Source organism: Theropithecus gelada, chromosome 11 (genome assembly GCF_003255815.1).
Source record: "Theropithecus gelada isolate Dixy chromosome 11, Tgel_1.0, whole genome shotgun sequence".
NCBI lineage: Eukaryota > Metazoa > Chordata > Mammalia > Primates > Cercopithecidae > Theropithecus > Theropithecus gelada.
In genome coordinates, this window is record NC_037679.1 from 104,523,581 (window position 1) to 104,544,762 (window position 21,182).

At 45.2% G+C, this 21,182-nt stretch overlaps 2 protein-coding genes across 4 annotated transcripts in view; both read left to right on the plus strand.

Annotated features, from left to right (window-relative positions):
* KDM5A (lysine demethylase 5A) overlaps positions 1–13,366 on the plus strand; it is a 136,874-nt gene extending 123,508 nt beyond the window's left edge. The window contains exons 30-31 of the mRNA XM_025400962.1: positions 12,262–12,396; positions 13,324–13,366. The gene's annotated coding sequence lies outside the window, so the exon portion shown is untranslated. The remainder of the gene's footprint in view (positions 1–12,261; positions 12,397–13,323) is intronic.
* Positions 1–21,182, plus strand: part of SLC6A13 (solute carrier family 6 member 13) — a 64,149-nt gene that overhangs the window by 27,705 nt on the left and 15,262 nt on the right. For 2 of the 3 annotated variants that reach the window (XM_025400964.1, XM_025400965.1), the window contains exons 3-6: positions 12,262–12,396; positions 13,324–13,464; positions 18,062–18,146; positions 19,232–19,364. In XM_025400964.1, the coding sequence (XP_025256749.1) occupies positions 12,262–12,396; positions 13,324–13,464; positions 18,062–18,146; positions 19,232–19,364 (494 nt within the window). The remainder of the gene's footprint in view (positions 1–12,261; positions 12,397–13,323; positions 13,465–18,061; positions 18,147–19,231; positions 19,365–21,182) is intronic. The other variant, XM_025400966.1, reaches the window with a different exon arrangement.

The following is a 21,182-nucleotide window of genomic DNA, read 5'->3' on the forward strand; positions in this document are numbered from 1 at the left end:
AGTGTTCTGAGCAAGCCCTGGAGAGGATGCTGGGGTACTCCAGGGTGTGCCGTCCTCCCGTAATGCACCCTATCAGCCTGCTTCTGGGCCCTTTCTTGAAATTCACAGCTCCAAGTAGCCACTCTTGTGCTTGGCGGGGAGGGGAGGGCAATCAAGGAGTTTGATTCGTCGTCGTATTTGTTTAGTGAGAAGCTCGGGGATGAAGACGTCCTCAAAGCACAATTTTACTTCCAAACTAAAAATATAAGTGACATCTTTGGTTTCTTCCAGCGTCAACATTTGGTAGATCTAATTTGAAATGAGTTCCAGAGCAGGGAAAGGGCTGAGGCAAGGCTGTGATAGAACACAAGGCAAACAGCTGAAAACTGTAGTCAAAAGGCAGGCAAGCTGAGAAAGTGATACAAAGAAGCCCATCCGAAGTCGGAAGCAACAGGGAGGCTTTTAGGGAGGCGAGTGAGAGGGATGCCCACCTCCACCGTCTCCTAGGTAAATAATCTCCCTGCTGTCCAGGACCTGTGGCTGATCCACCCCCAAGCACCTGCTTCATCCTAATGGCTTTAGAATTTCCAGGCTCTGTCCGTTGCCTCGACGCACACCCAGCCAAGCCCTGAGGCTGACTGTGTCATTCACCAGCAAGTACTTACTGAGCACGTAGCATAAGCCAGGAATCGTTCTAGGTGGTTGGGATACATCTAGAAACAAAACGGACCAATTCCCTGTCCTCACAGGGCACACATTCTAGAGGAGGGAGACAGACAATGCACAATAAACGGGATAAACGTGTAAATTAGATAGCATTCCCGAATGAATGAGTGCTATAGGAAAAGAACGAGGGGAGCTGGGTAAAGGGGATCAGGAGTGTGGGTGTGGGTGGTGGCAATTTTTAAAACGGTGGTCATTGAGAGCATTTGAGCAAAGTCTTGCCAGGAGTGACAGAATTGGCCTTGTGGATGTTATGGGGTGGGGTGAAAGTGCTTTGCTCCAGGCACAGGAAACAAAGGTTGAAACAAAGCAAGAGCCTGGCTGGCTTGTTTGAGGACTTGAGCCTGGAGCTGGGCAAGTGAATAGAAGGTCAGGTCAGGGAAGAAAACGGGCTGGGACAGGGAGGCGGGCAGATGAGGTATGCCAGGTTGCCACTCTCAGACTTCAGCTTTTGCTCTAGTGACATTCAGATGCAGGCAGGGTTTTGAGCAGCAGTAATCTTACATTATTTCCCCCCCGCTCCTCGAGATGGAGTCTCGCTCTGTCACCCAGGCTGGAGTGCAGTGGTGTGATCTCAGCACGCTCATCCCACCTCCTGGGTTCAAGTGATTCTCCTGCCTCAGCCTCCCCAGTAGCTGGGACTACAGGTGCGCACCACCATGCCTGGCCAATTTTTGTATTTTTAGTAGAGACGAGGTTTCTCCACGTTGGCCAGGCTGGTCTCGAACTTCTGACTTCAGGTGATCCGCCTGCCTCGGCCTCCCAAAGTGCTGGGATTACCGACGTGAGCCACTGTGCCTGGCCAGTCATCTTACATTTTAAAATAATCTCTAGCTGCTATGTTAGAACTGAGTATAGGGGAGTGAGGGCAGAAGCTGACCAGTTATAAGGCAAAAATCTTGGAGACATCCTTAATTCTCTCATAACTGTTGACTGTACCCAAACACGCGGGTCCTGGGAGCTTCAGGACCTCTCCAGCTCCCTGGACCCTGGTTGCTGGCAGAATGAGTAACTCAGCATCCAGAATGCCTGGGACTGGATCCCCCCACCCATGAGATGTGCAGGACCAGACCACTTCTCATCCCCTCCACTGCTAGCACCCATCTAAGCAATCCAAGAGTTTTCACCTGAGTGACTGGAAGGAAGGAGCTGCCGTTCACTGAGATGTGGAAGGCCATGAAGGGAGCAAGCTTTTGTTGTGGGTTTTTGTTTTGTTTTGTTTTTTAATAGAGATGGGGTTTTGCCATGTTGGCCAGGCTGGTCTCAAACTCCTGGCCTCAAGTGATCCGCCTACCTCGGCCTCCCAAAGTGCTGGGATTACAGGCATGAGCCACTGTGCCTAGCCCCAGAGGAGCAGGTTTTGAAGGGAAAGTAAGGGGGTGAATTTTGGGAAAGTTGAGTTGAGGTATCTATCGGATGTGCAAGTGGAAATGGCAACTGGGCAATAGAATGTGAGTTTGGAGTTGGTGAGAGAGAGCTGGCTGGAGGTGTGTATTTGGGGACCGTTAGCATTTTGGTGGTATAAGAAAAGAAAGTAAGGACTTTAGTGGGTCTGGGAGAAGGCGAGAAACCAGCAGAGGAGATAGAAAATGAGAAACTGGTAAAGCAGGATGAAAACCAAGAGAGTGAAGTGTTTTGGAAATGGTAAAGCAGGATGAAAACCAAGAGAGTGAAGTGTTTTGGAAAGCCAAGTGAAGGAATCCCGTCAGGGAGGAGGGAGAGATTAACTGCAGCAAAGGCTGCGGATAGGTTTAAAAAATGAGGAGAGGAAATTGATTGTTGGTTTTAGCAGCTGGGAAGTTACTGATGACCTTGGTAAGAGCGGTTACAGTGGAGGGCTGGGGGCAATGACTGATTGAAATGGATTTAAGATAATGGGGGAGATGGGGAGAAAAGAATTGGAGATCGTAAGTGTGGGTTATTGGGGCAAAATGTGGGAGCAGGTAAAATCCACCCTTCGGTGTGTATTTCCCTTCTGGGCGGAAGGAGGCCGTGTGAGTCCTGCGTAGCAGCCACAGCGTGCCAGTGACCAGGCAGCCTTAGTGATGGGGCCCTGAGCTGGCGAGGCGGCTGAGGAAGCTGTACATCTGAACTATTCCTCCAGCCCTCCACCCTCAGCTGCCAGGAGGGAAAGCAAATGTGATTTTCTACTAGGGCCTGCCCAGCCAAAGTTCCAGTCATGGGACAAGGAGATGCTGGATAACGCAGGAGGCGTGATGTGGGAAGAAGGCAGCGGGAGAGGGTTCTGGTAACAGGACTGTCCGTAGCCAGCAGGGAATTTAAATCACCTTCCTGCCTATCTCAGCCCAGATGAAAAAACCGTCTGCCAACATTTTCACTTAATTTCTAAGTCCAGGTTGCTGAAATTTCACTAGGGCAGAAGTTACCCATGCCAAGAACCTTTAATTTTTCCACTGGTCTCAGGACACCAGCTGGAGACGACCTTTAGTGAGGACTTCCTCCCTGTCCCCTCCAGCTCCTCTTCAGAGCCTCAGTCTTCCAATACCCAGGTCCTGGGTGCTTCAGAACACGGGCCTTCAGCTGAGACCTCTCCAGCTGCCTGGACGCTTGCCGCTGGCAGGCCGAGTTGCTCAACACCCCGAATTAACTTGGGACTGGAGTCCCCATGTGAGGCCACGACAGCAGGACCTCTCGGAAGGGCCTGGAGGGGAAACACCCCGCAGCTGCAGCCTGTAAAGGTGCACGGGGATGGCCACACACAGAGGATTCCCTTGGCAGGAAGGAAAACCATTAGCCCTATGCTGTTTCTTGATAGTGGAGAATAAAGAGAAATAAGAAGCATTTTTCATGTGTTCCTATAGAAGTAATGGTTATTTAGCAGTGCGTGACAGTGTGTTATCAAGTGCAGTTAATGACTCAGGGCCCGCTGTTGGTCAGGCTCAGGCTGAGGACAGCACATAATGCCTCTTGGAAGCTCCTCACTCTTCTGTTGCTCAAGTGGACGATCGTCAGTTCATGCCTTAAGAAATTGGCTGGTGACACCACAGAGCTGCTGCTTTTGAGAACGGGGCCAAGAGAGTGATTCCTTTCTGGGATGGGGATGTGGTCTCTCCCATCTCATGGAGACAATGCCAGCACGTTTTAGAATTTTTGAGGAGACTAGTATAGATGATACGGGGTGCAGGGAACTGTGAACTCCGCCCGCCATCCCCAGGACTAACTTCATCTTGTGACGGTGGTGCCTGCGGAGGGGAAGAGGCGGAATACCCTTCAGGACTCCTCAGTCTGCACCTGGCCCCCCTTGGCCTCCTCCTGCCCCGACCCCTCTCACACTTCTAGGGCCTGTAGCTCCTCCCTGCAGGTATGGACTTTGTCCCTCTTGCCAGGCTGCCAAGGTGCTCAGCGAAGCCGCGGAGGTGGGAGCAGCTGACCACGGGGCCCAGTGCAGTTAAACGTTGGCTTGGTTTGTAGAGAAAGAGCAGGCAACGTGAATACGGGGAGCGGCTTGGGCTGGGCCCATCGCTGTTGCTTTCTGGACTGGGCTCTCCACAGTGACTGTTCCTGTCAGCTGCTGGGTTCTCTCTTTCCTGTTTTCCCTCCTGCTCAGCAAACCTTGGATTGATTTATGGACTTCTTAGGCTGAATTATTTGCTACCTTTCTTTCTTCGTCCTCATCATCAAGTCTCCCTTAGTGCCTGAATTATGGTTGTGTAGATTACAACCTTGAGAAGTGGAAGGTGAAGACCTGGAGAACTGGGTTCCTCATTAACTTACAATAAACCACACATATTTAAAGTGTACAATCTGATAAATTTTGAGCTATGTATATACCCATGAAACCACTGCCACAATTGAGATAATAAACATGTTCATCACCTCCAAAACAGTTTCTTCTGTCTCTAATTCCTTCCTCCCAACTTCACTCCTGCCATCGTATCCCAGTGCAATCAGTAATTACGCTAAACGCGAACTAAACTAGTTTGCTTTTCTTAGAATATTATATAGATGGAATCATACAGTGTGTTGATAATTATGATAATTTGATACCACCATACGTTAGTTTGCATTTCTTAGAACATTATATAAATGGACATATTTTGATAATTATGATACAACATAATTCTTTTGAGATTCATTTATAGTTTTCACGTATCAGTAGTTTATCCTTTGTTATTGAGGTGTCTTCAAATATTCTAACACACAAGTCCCTTAACAGAAATGCATTTTACAAATACTTTTTTTTTTCATTCTGTGTTTTGTAATTTTCCTTTTCTTTTTTTGAGATGGTTCTCACTCTGTCGCCCAGGCTGAAGTTCAGTGGTGCAGTCACAGCTCACTGCATCCTTGACCTTCTGAGCTTAAATGATCTTCCCACCACAGCCTCCCAAGAAGTAGCTGCAACTATAGGCATGTTTCACCATGCCCAGAAAATTAAAAACTTTTTTTTTTTTTTGTAGAGACGAGGTCTCACTATGTTGCCTAGTCTGATCTCAAACTCCTGGGCTCAAGAGATCCTCCAGCCTTGGCCTCCCAAAGTACTGGGATTACAGGCATGAGCCACTGCACCTGGACTGTTTTCCTTTTCCTAACAGTGTCTTTTGAAGAGAAGGCATTTTAAATAAATAAATAAATAAAGATGAGGTCTGGTTTATCAATTAGTTATTTTACAAACCATACTTTTGATGTCATATAAAGAGATCTTTGCCTAACCAAAGGCCTCATGTTTTCTTCTAGAAGAGTTATAGTTTCAGGTTTTACATTTAGGTCTATGTTTCATTCTGGGTTAATTTTTGTATGCGGTGAAGGGATGGGTTGAAGTTCATTTCTCGGGGTTGTGTAGGTATTCACTTATGCAACACCATTTGTGGAAAAGATTATCCTATTTCCAGTGAATGGCCTTTATTCCTTCATCAAAAATTAGTTGTTTGTATGTATGTGGGTCTGTTGATGAATTCTGCTCTGTTCCATTGATCTGTTTATTTTGACACCAGTACTGTCTTCATTACTGTGCTTGAGGATAATATAAATACCAGGTGGAATTAAGCCTAAAATTTTACTTCAGTTCTTCTTTTTCAAAGGTTTTTTTGTTTGTTTGTTTGTTTTGTTTTGTTTTGTTTTTGAGACGGAGTCTTGCTCTGTTGCCCAGGCTGGAGTGCAGTGGCGCGGTCTCGGCTCACTGCAAGCTCCGCCTCCCGGGTTTACGCCATTCTCCTGCCTCAGCCTCCCGAGTAGCTGGGACTACAGGCGTCCACCACCTCGCCCGGCTAATTTGTTTTTTGTATTTTTAGTAGAGACGGGGTTTTACCGTGTTAGCCAGGATGGTCTCGATCTCCTGACCTTGTGATCCGCTCCCTTCAGCCTCCAAAAGCACTGGGATTACAGGCTTGAGCCACCGCGCCCAGCCCTTTTCTTTGTTTTTTTGTTTTTGTTTTTGTTTTTGTTTTTGTTTTTGTTTTTGTTTTGGCTATTTTGGGTCCTTAGCATTTTCAGATGAATTTTAGAAAGAATTTGTGAATTTCTACAAAAAAGTCTGTTGTGCTTTTGATTAGGGTTGTATTAAATCTATAGATCAATTTGGAAAGAATTGAGATTTTAATGATATTAAGTCTTCTGATCCTGAATATGGTATGACTCTCCATTTATTTAGCTCTTCATTAATTTCCCTCAGCAATGTTTTGTAGTTGTGAGTGTACATATATCTTTCACAACTTTTGTCAGATTTATTCCTAAGTATTTCATATTTTTGATGCTATTGTAAATGGTATTATTTCCTACATTTTATTTATGGTTGTTTGTTCCTAACACATATACAATTGATTTGTATATGCCCATCCTGTATCCTGCAAACTTGCTAAACTCACTGATTGGTTCTAGTAGGGGTTTTTTTTGTGTGTGTATTCCAAAGGATTTTCTATGTAGAATATCATGTTTTCTGAGAATAAAGCAGTGTTATTTTTTTCCTTTTAAATTGGAATAACCTTTAATTCCTTATCTTGCCTTATTGCTTTGGCTAGAATCTCCAGTACAATGTTGAATAGAAGTAGTGAGAATAGACACTTGTTTTATTCTCAGTCTTAGCAGTCTTTCACTATTAAGTATGATGTTAGCTGCAGGGTTTTTTGTAGATGCCCTCTCTCAAGTTGAGGAAGTTCTCTTCTCCTCATCATTGCTGGCAGTTTTCATTAGGAATGATTGTTGGATTCAGTCAAATACTTTCCTGTACCTATGAAATGATCATATAGCTTTTCTTTTGTAATTTGTTAACAGGATGAGTCACATTATTTATTTATTTATCCATTTATTTTAAGAGCTGGAGACTACAGCACTATGTTGGTTTTTAAAAATGTTAAACCCACTTTGTATCCCTGGGATAAACATTGCTATATAATATGTTGTCCTATTAACATACTGTTAGGTTTGATTTCCTAAAATTGTTTAGAATTTTGGTGTTTATGTTCATGAAATATGTTGATCTTTAACTTTCTTTTCTTATAATGTATTTGTCTGCTTTTATTATCAGGGTAATGCTCACTTTATAAAATTGGTTGGGTAAGCATTCCATCTTTTCAATTTTTTGGAAGAGTTTGTGTAGAATTGCTGTTATTTCTTCCTTAAATATTTGGAGGATTCACCACTGAAGTCATTTGAGCCTGGAAATTTTTGTGGGATGGGTTTAAACCAAAAACAAATTTTCCTTAGTAGTTATAGGGCTATTCAGACTATTTCTTTTTGAGTGGGCTTTGGTAGTTGTGTTTTTTGAGAAAATTTTTTATTTTACCTATTTATATATTGCACTTACTGGCATAAAGTTCTTCATATATTTTCTTATTATTGTTTTAATATATATATAGAACCTTTACTGATGATACCTCTCATTTGTCATGCTGATAATTTGTATCTTCTAAAATTTTATCGATTTTATTATCTCAAAGAACCAGCTTTTGGTTCATGGATTTTCTCTATTTTCCTGTTTTCCATTTTATTGATCCCCACTTTGATTTTTATTTCCTTTGACTCACTTTGGCTTTCATTTGCTCTTATCCTCCCTCCCTCCCTCCCTTCCTTCCTTCCTTCCTTCCTTAACTACACCCTCATTTCAGCAATAATTTCTCATTTCTTAAGGTGGAAGCTGAGGTAATTGATTTGAAACTTTTATTCTTTTATCATTTAGTAAATCTCCTAAGTACTGCTTTAGCAGCATGCCACACATTTTGATACTGGGTTTCATTTCATTCCATTCAAGATACTTTCTAGGCCGGGCGCGGTGGCTCAAGCCTGTAATCCCAGCACTTTGGGAGGCCGAGATGGGTGGATCACGAGGTCAGGAGATCGTGACCATCCTGGCTAACCTGGTGAAACCCCGTCTCTACTAAAAATACAAAAAATTAGCCGGGCGCGGTGGCGGCGCCTGTGGTCCCAGCTACTCAGGAGGCTGAGGCAGGAGAATGGTGTGAACCTGGGAGGCGGAGCTTGCAGTGAGCTGAGATCTCACTACTGCACTCCAGCCTGGGCCACAGAGCGAGACTCTGTCTCAAAAAAAAAAAAAAAAAAAAGATACTTTCTAATTTCTCTTTTGATTACTTCAATAGAGCCATAGGCTATTTAGAAATGTGTTACCTAATTTCCAAATAGGTGGAAATTTTCCAAATGTCTTTCTCTGATAGATTTCTAATTTAGTCAGAGAACCAATTTTATGTTACTTGGATCATTTTACACTTACTGAGATTTGTTCTCTGGTCTAGGATATGGGCCTATCTTGTTAGAATATTTCATGCTCACTTGAAACTAATATATATTCTGCTGTTGGACTGCTGGATAGAATATTCAATAAATGTCAACTAAGTTGAGTTGGTTGATACAATTTTCAAATCTTTTATGTCTATACTGATTTTCTGTATACTTATTCTATAAATTATTGAGAGAGGGCTATTAAAATTTTTAATATTTATCAGGAATTAGTTTATGTATTTCTCTTGGTAGTTCTGTCAGTTTTTGCTTCATGTATTTTGAAGCTGTTATTAGGTGAATATGCACTTGAAATACTGATTGATTAATGGACCCTTGAGTAATTGACCCTTTAATCATTATGAAATGACCTTCTTTACCCTTGGTCATATTCTTTGCTCTGAAATTTACTTTGTGTAACATTAAGATAAACTTTACAGATTTATTTTGAGTAGTATTAGCATGGTATATCTTTCTATCCCTTTACTTTTCACCTCTTCATGTCTTTTTTATTCGAAGTCATTTTTTTTAAGGCAGCATATAGTTGAGTCTTGTCAGTTTTTTAAAAGCCAATCTAATAATCTCTGTCTTTTATTTGGGATACTTAGACCATTTGCATTTAATACAATTATCCATATAATTAGGTTTAACTCTATCATCTTATTATTTGTTTTCTATTTGTATTATCAGTTATTTGTTTCCCCTTTCCCTCTCCTCCTGCTTTCTTTTGGAATAATTGAATATTTTTTATTATTCCATTGTTAGCTTTCTTCTTTTTGTTGGCTTATTAGCTGTAACTTTGTTGTGTTATTTTAGTGGTTGTTTTAAACTTTGTGGTATACATCTTTAACTTATCACAGTTTATCTTCAAGTGATAATGTACCACTTTGTATATATAAGAACCTTAAAATGTTACCGTTTCATTTCTTTCCTCCTGATCTTTGTGCTATTGTTATACATTTTTATATGTTATAAAATCCATATTACATTGTTTTTATTTTTGTTTACCAATTTTTAAAAAATATTTGAATAACAAGAAAAACATTCTATGTGTTTATCTATGTAATTACTATTTCTAAAGTTCTTTATTACTTTGTGTAGATTCATATTTCTATCTGGTGATATCATTTCACTCTCCCTGAAGAAGTTTCTCCAACGTTTCTTATAGTTCAGTTCTGCTTGTGATAGATCGTTTCAGGCTCTGCAGGTCTTAAGGAGCAGTTATTTCACTTTCATTTTTGAACAGTATTATTGCTGGGTATAGAATTCCAGGTTGACAGCGTTTTTTTTCTCCCCCCTCCTTTATTACTTTAACAAATGTGCTTCCTCATCACTGTCTTCTCTCTTGCATTGTTTTAAATGAGAAATTTGATGTTATCTTTGTCTGTACATATGTGTCCTTTATCTCTGGTGACTTTTAAGGTTTTCCCTTAAAAGCTCCATATTCTGGTTTAAGTAATGTGATTATGATGCACCTTGGACTAGTTTATTTTTTATTTTTTATTTTTGTCTTGGTGTTTGTTGAACTTTTTGGATCTATAGGTTTATAGTTTTCATAAAATTTGTAAAAATTTCAGTTATTATTTCTGTAAGCTTTTTATCACCCTTTTATTTCTTTCATTGACTCCCATTACATTAAGCTGTTTGAAACTGTCTCAGCACTTAGGCACACCTGTTCTTTTTAAAATTTTTCTTTTTTTTTTTTTTTTCTGAGATGGAGTCTCGCTCTGTCGCCCAGGCTGGAGTGCAGTGGCACAATCTCGGCTCACTGCAAGCTCTGCTTCCCAGGTTCAAGAATTATCCTGCCTCAGCCTCCCAAGTAGCCACTATGCCAGGCTAATTTTTGTATTTTTAGTAGAGATAGGGTTTCACTGTGCTGGCCAGGCTGGTCTTGAACTCCTGACCTTGTGATCTGCTCACCTCGGCCTCCCAAAGTGCTGGGATTACAGGCGTGAGCCACCGCGCCTGGCCAATTTCATATTTCTATAAATATTCTTGAGCTCTGTTCTGGGACCAGAGAAGTTACTTGCTCTTTTTACGTCTTGCTTTTAAGATTTGTTAGGTAGGACTAGAAGTGTGCCCAGTCTAGGGATAAATATTCCCCATTACTGAGGAAATGCCCTTCTGCATACTCTGCCTAATGCCTGGTGAATCTTGAGATTATCTACTCTAGCAGCATGTGAGCACCACTACGTTTAATCATTTTGAATGGTTCTTTCCCTCACCTCAGTTTTCTCACATGAATGCACTGACTAGTACTCAGTTGAAAGCTTGACGGGACCTTCTGCCGATAAGCAGATTTTCCTCTCTGTGCAGCTCTCTCTTCTGTGGTATTCTGTGTCCCATGAATTCTCCCGTCCACTTTGCCAGCAGATGACAGGTCCATGGTAGAGAAAACATCAGTATATCTGGCATCAGTAGTCTTGTCTCCACCAATGCTTATAGAAGCAGAAGGAGACAGATTATTAGCTTAGTTCATTTCGTGTTGCTACAACAGAACACCTGAGATGGGTCATTTATAAGGAACAGATATTTATTTCTTATCGTTTTGGAGGTTGGGAAGTCCAGGGCAGGAGTCCACCTCTGGTGAGGGCCTTCTTTTTCGTGTCATCCCATGGCAGAAGGCAGAAAGGCAAGAGAATATTCATGCAAAAGACAGAGAGCCAAATAAACCTTTTTTTTTTCTTTGACAGGGTCTTGCTCTGTCACCCAGGCTGGAGGGAGGGCAGTGGCACACTCACAGCTCGCTGCAGCCTCGAACTCCCAGGTTTAATCAATCCTCCCACCTCAGCCTCCCGAGTAGCTGGGATTACAGGCACACACAGCCATGCCCAGATAATTTTTTTGTATTTCTTTTAGAGACAGAGTTTTCCCATGTTGCTCAGGCTGGTCTTGAACTCCTGGGCTCAAGTGATCCTCCTACCTCAGCCTCCCAAAGTGCTGGGATTACAGGTGTGAACCACCATGCCTGGCCCAAACTGACTTTTATAACAAACACATTCTCACAGTAATAACATTAATCCATTCATGAGGGCAGAGCCCTCATGACTTACATCTTATTAGGCTCCACGTCCCAACACTGTTGCAGAGGGAATTAGGTTTCCAACACACACACATTCAAACCACAACAATGACTGAAAGGGCTTCTGATTTCAGCCTACTAAAAGACTACCTGACATTAAGAGCAATGATTTCTTTGAAAAGAATTATAGACTGTGGGCTTTGCCAATGCTCCTAGACATCTGTTTTTTAATAAGCTCCTTGTTATTGCCAAAAGTTATGTGTTAGGCAGTAATTGTTCAGTGGGGAACAAACTTTAATTTTTTTTTTTTTTTTTTTTTTTTGAGACGGAGTCTTGCTCTGCCGCCCAGGCTGGAGTGCAGTAGCCGGATCTCGGCTCACTGCAAGCTCCGCCTCCCGGGTTCACGCCATTCTCCAGCCTCAGCCTCCCGAGTAGCTGGAACTACAGGTGCCCACCACCTGGCCCGGCTAGTTTTTTGTATTTTTTAGTAGAGACGGGGTTTCACCGTGTTAGCCAGGATGGTCGCGATCTCCTGACCTCGTGATCCACCCGTCTCGGCCTCCCAAAGTGCTGGGATTACAGGCTTGAGCCACCGCGCCCGGCCTGGGAACAAACTTTAATAGGTATAGACTGAAACTTTGCAGTGAAAAAAGGCAAGAGACCGTGTAGTAACACAGTGACTCTTGATCTCTGCTGTGGTTCCAAACATCTAGGCAGCTGTCTCCTGCGGCTCAGCATGTTCTCTACCTCTGAGATTCTGACTGGCAGTATGGGTTGGTCATGGGAGGAGCTGAGTGCAGACCATGAGGAGAATAGACCCAGGAAATGAACTGCCTGTTTTCTAACCACAGGTGCCTTCTTCATCCCCTACCTCGTCTTCCTCTTTACCTGTGGCATTCCTGTCTTCCTTCTGGAGACAGCGCTAGGCCAGTACACTAGCCAGGGAGGCATCACAGCCTGGAGGAAGATCTGCCCCATCTTTGAGGGTGAGTAGCTCTGTACCTGACTCCAAAGCATCTTCATTAGTGGTTATGAACCTTATTTGGAATGACTTGAGTGATTAGTAGCAGTTCTGAGGTTAAGATAAGACTGTGAGTCTCTATGCTAAACCCTTGGTTTGTGGGCTGTATGCTAAGCTAGTCAGCTGATCCATCAGAGAATGGGCGAGAAACAGCAGCGAGGATGGGGCTAAGGTTTTAGGTTAAGTAAGTAGAGTGCAAAGCTACTTTAGCTATATGTTTTAAATACATAACTATGTTGTTGTATTTTAAGACATATTTAAATCAATTATAAAAATTTTAAAGGAGAACTTTAAATGAGAAAAAATTATTTCATTAATAGTTCTATCTTGGCTGGGCGTGGTGGCTCAGGCCTGTAATCCCAGCACTTTGGGAGGCCGAGGCGGGTGGATCACCTGAGGTCAGGAGTTTGAGACCAGCCCGGCCAACATGGTGAAATTAAAATACAAAAATACAAAAAATACAAAAAATTAGCTGGGTGTGGTGGCGGGCACCTGTAATCCTAGCTACTCAGGAGGCTGAGGCAGGAGAATCTCTTGAACCTGGGAGGTGGAGGTTGCAGTGAGCCGAGACTGCACCACTGCACTCCAGCCTGGGCGACAAGAGCGAAACTCTGTCTCTAAAAAAAAAAAAAGAAGTTCTATCTTGACACAAGTATTTAAAATTTACAGTGTTTAATTTCATTATTTCTCCATATATAGGATTTTCTTTAGTTTTTATTTTGAAATAATTACAGATTCACAGGGAGTTACAAAAATAGCAGTTTTCCTCAATGGTAAATTGAACTCCCAGCCTCAGACAATCCTCTCACCTCAGCGTCCCGCATAGCTGAGATGACAGGTGCACGCCACCGCCGTCCGTCTTCCCTACCCCAATTCTGCAGTTTCCCCGCAGGCATTGGCTACGCCTCCCAGATGATCGTCATCCTCCTCAACGTCTACTACATCATTGTGTTGGCCTGGGCCCTGTTCTACCTCTTCAGCAGCTTCACCATCGACCTGCCCTGGGGCGGCTGCCACCATGAGTGGAACACAGGTATGGTCATCTCCCGAGGTTCCGCTTCCTCCTCCCGTTCTGCCACATTCACCGGAAGTGGGATTGTCCCTGTATCCCAGCTTAACACAGACACACCAGAAATCACCCAAGCAGATCATGGAGAGCTTATGTCAAGAATAAGATCGAGAATTTACCAGCCTCACAGGCAAAATGCCAGGAACTTTTTAAAGAAAAAATTAACATCTTCAATGAGAACTGACCACTGTTATGTTGTTTAGCCATTTACTAAATCAACTTGGAATATGGTTAGTTTGATATATGGATACACGTCTTGTTCATTCATTTGTTTCTCATATCTTCTTTCTGATACATTTTAGGTCTTTCAAACTTGCAATTCATCCGGACTTGCTTGTCGGGGTGGCAGAGGCGGGAGAAAATCCGCATACAGGTGGACCCGCACAGTTCAGATCCATGTTGTTCAAGGGTCCGCTGTGATTTATAATAGCAATTGCAGTCGTGTGTCACTGAATGACAGGGCACACTCTGAGAAATGCACTGTTGGCATTTTGTCCTGTATGAACATCACAGAGTGCACACACACACACCCACCTACATGGCACAGCCCATCACACACCTGGGCTGCGTGCTGTAATACTGTACTGAACACTGTAGGCACGTGCAGCACCGTGGTAGGTGTTTGTGTATCTAAACATAGTGGAACCTAGAAAAGGTACAGTGAAGATGCAGTATTTTATGATCACACGGGAGCACTGTCGTGTGGGCGATCGACTGTTGACTGAAACGTTGCTGTGTGCTGCGTATCTGTAATTTCTCCTGTGCTTGCAAGACTGCCTGAGCCGCCCGTGGTAACAGAACTACTGACTCTAATGTATAGAAAGTAACGAAAACAGGCCGGGCGCGGTGGCTCACGCCTGTACTCCCAGCACTTTGGGAGGCCGAGGCGGGCGGATCACGAGGTCAGGAGATCGAGACCATCCCGGCTAACACGTGAAACCCCGTCTCTACTAAAAAATACAAAAAACTAGCCGGGCGAGGTGGCGGCACCTGTGGTCCCAGCTACTCGGGAGGCTGAGGCAGGAGAATGGCGTAGACCCGGGAGGCGGAGCTTGCAGTGAGCTGAGATCCGGCCACTGCACTCCAGCCTGGGAGACAGAGCGAGACTCCGTCTCAAAAAAAAAAAAAAAAAAAGAAAATAACAACAACAACAAAAATATCTAGGGCAATGCTGTCCCAAAGAACTGTCTGTAATGATGAAAATGTTCTTTGCACTATCCAATACGGTAGCTATTAATACCAGCTACGTGTGGTTATTTATTGATTTACCTTTTCTGGGCAGTCGCAGTGAACCAGTGTAGGTTTGGCGTTACTTCTACATGTGGTTATTGCGCATCTGAAATGTGGCAAGTGGTCGGAGGAACAGAACTTTGACATGTGCATTGAATGTTAACTTAAACAGCCACAGGAGGCTCGTGGCTGCCCCAGTGGACAGCGTGGCTGGAGAGCACAGGGGACACTCTTCAGCTTGGATTCTTGGCACATCCCTCTCTCCTTGTCCAAGTATCTTCCAGTGCCAGTCAGCGAGGCCCTACCCCTTTGAAGTGGGCTAGCCATGATTAACTCTGTCTTTCTTTTTTATCTTTTTGTGTGTTCGAGATGGAGTCTTGCTCTGTCGCCCAGGCTGGAGTGCGGTGGTGCGATCTCAGCTCACTGCAAGCTCCGCCTCCCAGGTTCAAGCAATTCTGTTTCAGCATCCAGAGTAGCTGGGATTACAGGCGCCCACCACCACGCCCAGCTGATTTTTTGTATTTTTAGTAGAGATGGGGTTTCACCATTTTGGTCAGGCTGGTCTTGAACTGCTGACCTTGTGATCCCCCTGCCTAAGCCTCCCAAAGTGCTGGGATTGCAGGTGTGAGCCACTGCGCCTGGACCAATTCTTTCTCGCTCAGATAAGTTACTCTTACTCAATTCTGAACTGGAGTTTGAATCCTTTACTTACCCGGAAAAGCATTTTGTGTGGTTAGCATGATATTCTTTATCCCTTCATGACCTGACTCCTGTCTATGTCACCATCTCACCGTTACCTCTCTCGCCTTGTACTTGCTGCTTCCCTTCCAGGCACGTCCTTGTGCATCACTGCCACCACCTCCATTCCACCCTGATTTTTCAAAGGGAAAGTAAACCTTGGGGGTACCTCCTCTGATACCCCAAGACCGCATGAAGCTCTTCTTAAATGTGTCTGGTGGCACCTGCACTGGCCCCGGCCCTACTGCTGCACTTCCCTCACTTTTCTTCTGCTTGTTGACTTGATTTTCCTACTAGTCATCAGATCGTGAGGGCAGAAAGGTGTCTTCATCTCCACAGCTTCTGTGTCTAGCACGGTGCTGGCTCTATCGTAAGCACTCAAAACTATTGGCTGAATGAATCGGGGTTTAAAGATCTGTTTTATTATAATCAGTCTGGGGGCAGTGGCTCACGCCTGTAATCCCAGCACTTTGGGAGGCTGAAGCCAGTGGATCCCTTCAGCTCAGGGGTTCGAGACCAGCCTGGGCAAGATGCTGAAACCCCATCTCTACTAAAAATACACAAATTGTGCCGGGGTGGTGGCACACACCCATGGCCCTCGCTACGTGGGAGGCTGAGACAGGAGGATCGCTTGAGCCTGGAAGGTGGAGGTTGCAGTGAGCCGAGACTGTGCCACTGCACTCCAGCCTGGGTAGTAGGGAAAGACTTGGTCTCCAAAAAAAATCTGTTTTATTGTAATTCTTTAGCTTTATGTATATATTTCTTTTCTTCGTTTTTATTTTATTTTTAAAAATATCTTTGTGTACTGAAACCACCCTTGACAACCAGCTTGTCAGAGGGTAAAGATTTTATCCAGATCTCAGTGGAGTCCCTCTTAAAATGATTTTGTCAATTTTTGGTGGCCTAGAGCGTTTGCTTCAGGGCATCGTTAGGCCTATCTTCCTTTGGATCGACTGGCGGTCTCTGGGACAATTCTGAGGCAAATTGAATACCTGAGTGTTATTTTTTGACATTGTTGACATCTTTCCTGGTGAGCCTGGTTTTACTCAGAGCCTAGCATTTGAACAGCACAAGACACGCCGTCCTGCCAAGATGAAATAATGCTTTTCTGGGTGTGCTGCAGTGTCAAGGAAAGTGAATGGTTTAGTGGACAGAGCACCCAGCTGGCCTTCAACCACCCAACAGATATTTGTTGAGCTCCTGCTATATGATACCAGGCTCTGTTCTGAGCACTGGGAATATGGTAATAAACAAAAACAAAGACCCCATCCTCCTGGCCACCCTCATTCTAGCGGTGGGAAGTAGAGACGTAAACAAGACAAGTGGGTGAGACGTGTCTGGTTAGAAAGCAGCAGGACATGTCATGTTAGAAGACGGGCTACGGAGGAAAATAAGACAGAGACTGTGAGTTTTATGGGTGGGGTTGCAATTTTCAGTGGCATGGTCAGGAAAGGCCCTACTGAGATGCCCCTTCAGCACTGGTCTCAAGGAGGAGGGGAACGAGGCATTGAGCTGGGGGACAAGAACTCTAGGAGGAAGGAGCTGAGGCGGCACCTAACACGCCCCGTGTGCGCAGGGAACAGGGTGGATGTGGGAGGGCAGGTGGCTGAGGGAACGGTGCGGGAATGGATCCAGTAGGGCCTTGAAGGCAACTAAAGGGGTTGCGGCTTCTTCCTTTGAGTGGGATGGGAAACCCAGTGGAGGCCTTGACCTGGGGTGTGACATAGAGTGATCTAAGGTTTAACAAAATGGAGATTTCACGAGGGGAGCAAGGGTGAAAACTGAAGGCCAAGTAGGAGCCCGGAGCGGACGGTGCCTACCCTCTACCAGGGTGGTGGTAGTAGAGGTGACAAGAAGGGTCCGTCTAGGTATTTTGAAGGTGGAACCCAGACAACTTGCTGACCTGGGTTCCAGCCTACGCTTGCTCATTCACGAGCAGATACAGGCCATTTCTAAGACGATCCACTGTCTTCATGGGCACAATGGGGAAAACAGTATCTGTTTTAATATTTCCCAGGATTATTGTATTTATCAAACATAAAAAAGTCAATACTCTTTGTAAAACTCCAAAGTCACATACAAATAATAAAGAGCACTCTACCTCCACGTGTTCATTTAATTTCTTATCAATCCTATGCAATGGATCTTACTATCTACAGTTTAGAGACGAGGGAAGCCAAACACAGAGAGCTGAGTTATAACTTATCCCCAGACGCACAGTTCATACCCGGGGGGTCAGCATTCAAGCCAGAGCTAACCTGTGCTCTTGGCCATTCTGACACGTCACTTCCCCAGAAACCGTTCTTATTATTCTCAAAGGTGGTGACTTTGCACAGGGTTGCCATCTGATCATACTTAAGGAGAATATATACCCAAGCATCTGTGTACCCACATGTCCAAGTGTGCAGTAGAGAGTCAGCTGCGTTTGTTGAGGTTACTATGTGTGGGAGGATGTTTTGTGCAGATAGCCTTAGCCTGGCTTCTGCCAAATACCTTCCTTCCCATTCTCCTAGAATTTCACCCCGCTCTCTAGTTGTGTCATATGCTGGCTGGTGATTTTTCTCTTTTTTCCCTCCTCGTGACCCATGGCTAGAACACTGTGTGGAGTTCCAGAAGACCAACGGCTCCCTGAATGGTACCTCTGAGAATGCCACCTCTCCTGTCATCGAGTTCTGGGAGTAAGTGAGACCCTTCCCCACCCAGTGTGGGCCATGTGTTCAGAAGAAGGGTATGGGGAGGAGGTCACACCAAGGTCACTCTCAATAGACAGCAAGGGAAGAATTTCTACTAAGTGGCTTTTTTCTGTGGTGCCCGTGTTTGTGGTTATTGCAGGACTCGTTTCAGAGATAAGATTCCATGGCCGGGCGCGGTGGCTCAAGCCTGTAATCCCAGCACTTTGGGAGGCCGAGACGGGCGGATCACGAGGTCAGGAGATCGAGACCATCCTGGCTAAAATGGTGAAACCCCGTCTCTACTAAAAAATACAAAAAACTAGCCGGGCGAGGTGGCGGGCGCCTGTAGTCCCAGCTACTCGGGAGGCTGAGGCGGGAGAATGGCGTCAACCCGGGAGGCAGAGCTTGCAGTGAGCTGAGATCCGGCCACTGCACTCCAGCCTGGGCGACAGAGCCAGACTCCGTCTCAAAAAAAAAAAAAAGATTCCTGCAGTTCTCCTCGGGCTGTGCCTGGGCTTCCTTTGCCTGCACCCCTGCCCCACGTCAGAGAGTGTGTGTGCATATGTGCTCTCACTCCGCACTTCCTCCTCCCTGTGGCTACAGGTGTGTGGACAGTGACCCACCCCTCCCCCCAGTACTGATATTCACCCAGGGCAAGAGTCCTGCTGTCAAAAAGTCCTGAAACCTTGGTTGGGAACATAGGTGCCTGCACCTCCTTCCCCTGGCTGGAGACAAAGCACTCAGAGCAAACTTACCTGGGACAGTCTCCATTCTCCACCTTTCTGCAGTCTCTGTTCTCCACCTTTATGTCCACCTCCAGCTCTGCGGCCTCCGTTCTCCACCTTTATGTCCACCTCCAGCTCTGCGGTCTCCGTTCTCCACCTTTATGTCCACCTCCAGCTCTGCAGTCTCTGTTCTCCACCTTTATGTCCACCTCCAGCTCTGGGCTAAGGATGGCCTCATGTGAAGAGAGCAGAGAAGCCTTTGGACAAGAGCCGGGAGGCACAGCTCGGCTCCAGTGTCTCAGGAACGGGGCCACAAAACTGAGGCTGGCAGAAAAAGTAAGCCAGGTTCAACCCTTCTTTCCCCAGGCGGCGGGTCTTGAAGATCTCTGATGGGATCCAGCACCTGGGGGCCCTGCGCTGGGAGCTGGCTCTGTGCCTCCTGCTGGCCTGGGTCATCTGCTACTTCTGCATCTGGAAGGGGGTCAAGTCCACAGGCAAGGTTCGTGTGGGGAGCTCCTGCCCCTCCCATCCCCGGACTCCCTGTCCTCACTAGGGGCTGTCACCCAGGAGTTCTGGAAGCTGTGGCCCCGTCGAGGATGGGAGGCGATGACCCAGCAAGGATTTGATGCAGCTTCCGTCCTTGCTTCTGTGCCTCTCCTGGATTCACGTGCTTCTGGATTTTGGGACTGGAAGAGAGCGAGGAGGACAGGAAGGACACCTCCAGGGTAATCTGATCTTGGAACTGATGATGTGTGGGCACATTGCGAATTGAACACGAGTCATGGTTCCCTAATTCATACAACAGTTCTTTGGAAAAAGAATTCCATGAAGACTCGTCATCTCAAAATGACTCTTAACCAGCTCAAGAATTCCGGGGGACTCTTTGCCCTGGAGCAAAGAGGGCATTCTGAATTCTTCCTAACTCTTGCCCTGGGAGCCTCTCCTAATCTGGCTGCCTGGTTTGTGCTAAGCTATGTGAGGACAGGGGTCATGTGTCACAAATCTTTTCATATCTGACAATCCTTGCCATGAATGCCAAGCACACGTGTTGGGAGAATGCCAAATGTCAGTCACTCAACAAATATTTATTGAAGATGTGTCAGGGGAGGCGGGAGCTTTTAGCTGGAGGGAGGAAGGGAAGAGGGGAGGCTGTGGCTCAAGGGATAGGGGAGATGGAACTACATCAGGGAACCGGCCCCCAGTATTTCAATGTAGGTTCTTTCTATTTTCCATAAGTGTCAGCCAACTGATAAATAAAGAGAGACAGTACAAAGAGAGGAATTTTATAGCTGGGCTGCCGGGGGCGACATCACATATCAGTAGGACCGTGATGCCCACCTGAGCCTCAAAACCAGCAAGTTTTTATTAAGGGTTTCAAAAGGGGAGGGGGTGTAAGAACAGGGAGTAGGTACAAAGATCACATGCTTCAAAGGGCAAAAAGCAGAACTACTAATAAGGGTCTAACAAAGATCACATGCTTCTGAGGGAACAGGACAAGGGGCAAAAGTAGAGCCACTAATAAAGGTCCAACAAAGATCACAGGGCAAAGGGCAAAAGCAGAACTACTAATAAGGGTCTATGTTCAGCGGTGCACGTATGGTCTTGATAAACATCTTAAACAACAGAAAACAGGGTTCGAGAACAGAGAACCGGTCTGACCACAAATTTATCAGGGTGGAGTTTTCCCCCACCCTAGTAAGCCTGAGCGTACTGCAGGAGACCAGGGCGTATCTCAGTCCTTATCTCAACTGCATAAGGCAGACATTCCCAGAGTGGCCGTTTATAGACCTCCCCCCAGGAATGCATTCCTTTCCCAGGGTATTAATATTAATATTCCTTGCTAGAAAAAGAATTTAGCGATATCTCTCCTACTTGCACGTCCACTTACAGGCTCTCTGCAAGAAGAAAACTATGGCTCTTTTTGCCTGACCCCACAGGCAGTCAGACCTTATGGTTGTTTCCCTTGTTCCCCAAAAATCGCTATTATTCTGTTCTTTTTCAAGGTGCACTGATTTCATATTGTTCAAACACACGTGTTTTATAATCAATTTGTACAGATAACACATTTATCACAGTGGTCCTGAGGTGATGTACATCCTCAGCTTACAAAGACAACAGGATTACGAGATTAAAGTAAAAACAGGCATAAGAAATTATAAAAGTAGGCCGGGCGCGGTGGCTCAAGCCTGTAATCCCAGCACTTTGGGAGGCCGAGACGGGCAGATCACGAGGTCAGCAGATCGAGACCATCCTGGCTAACACGGTGAAACCCCGTCTCTACTAAAAAATACAAAAAACTAGCCGGGCAAGGTGGCGG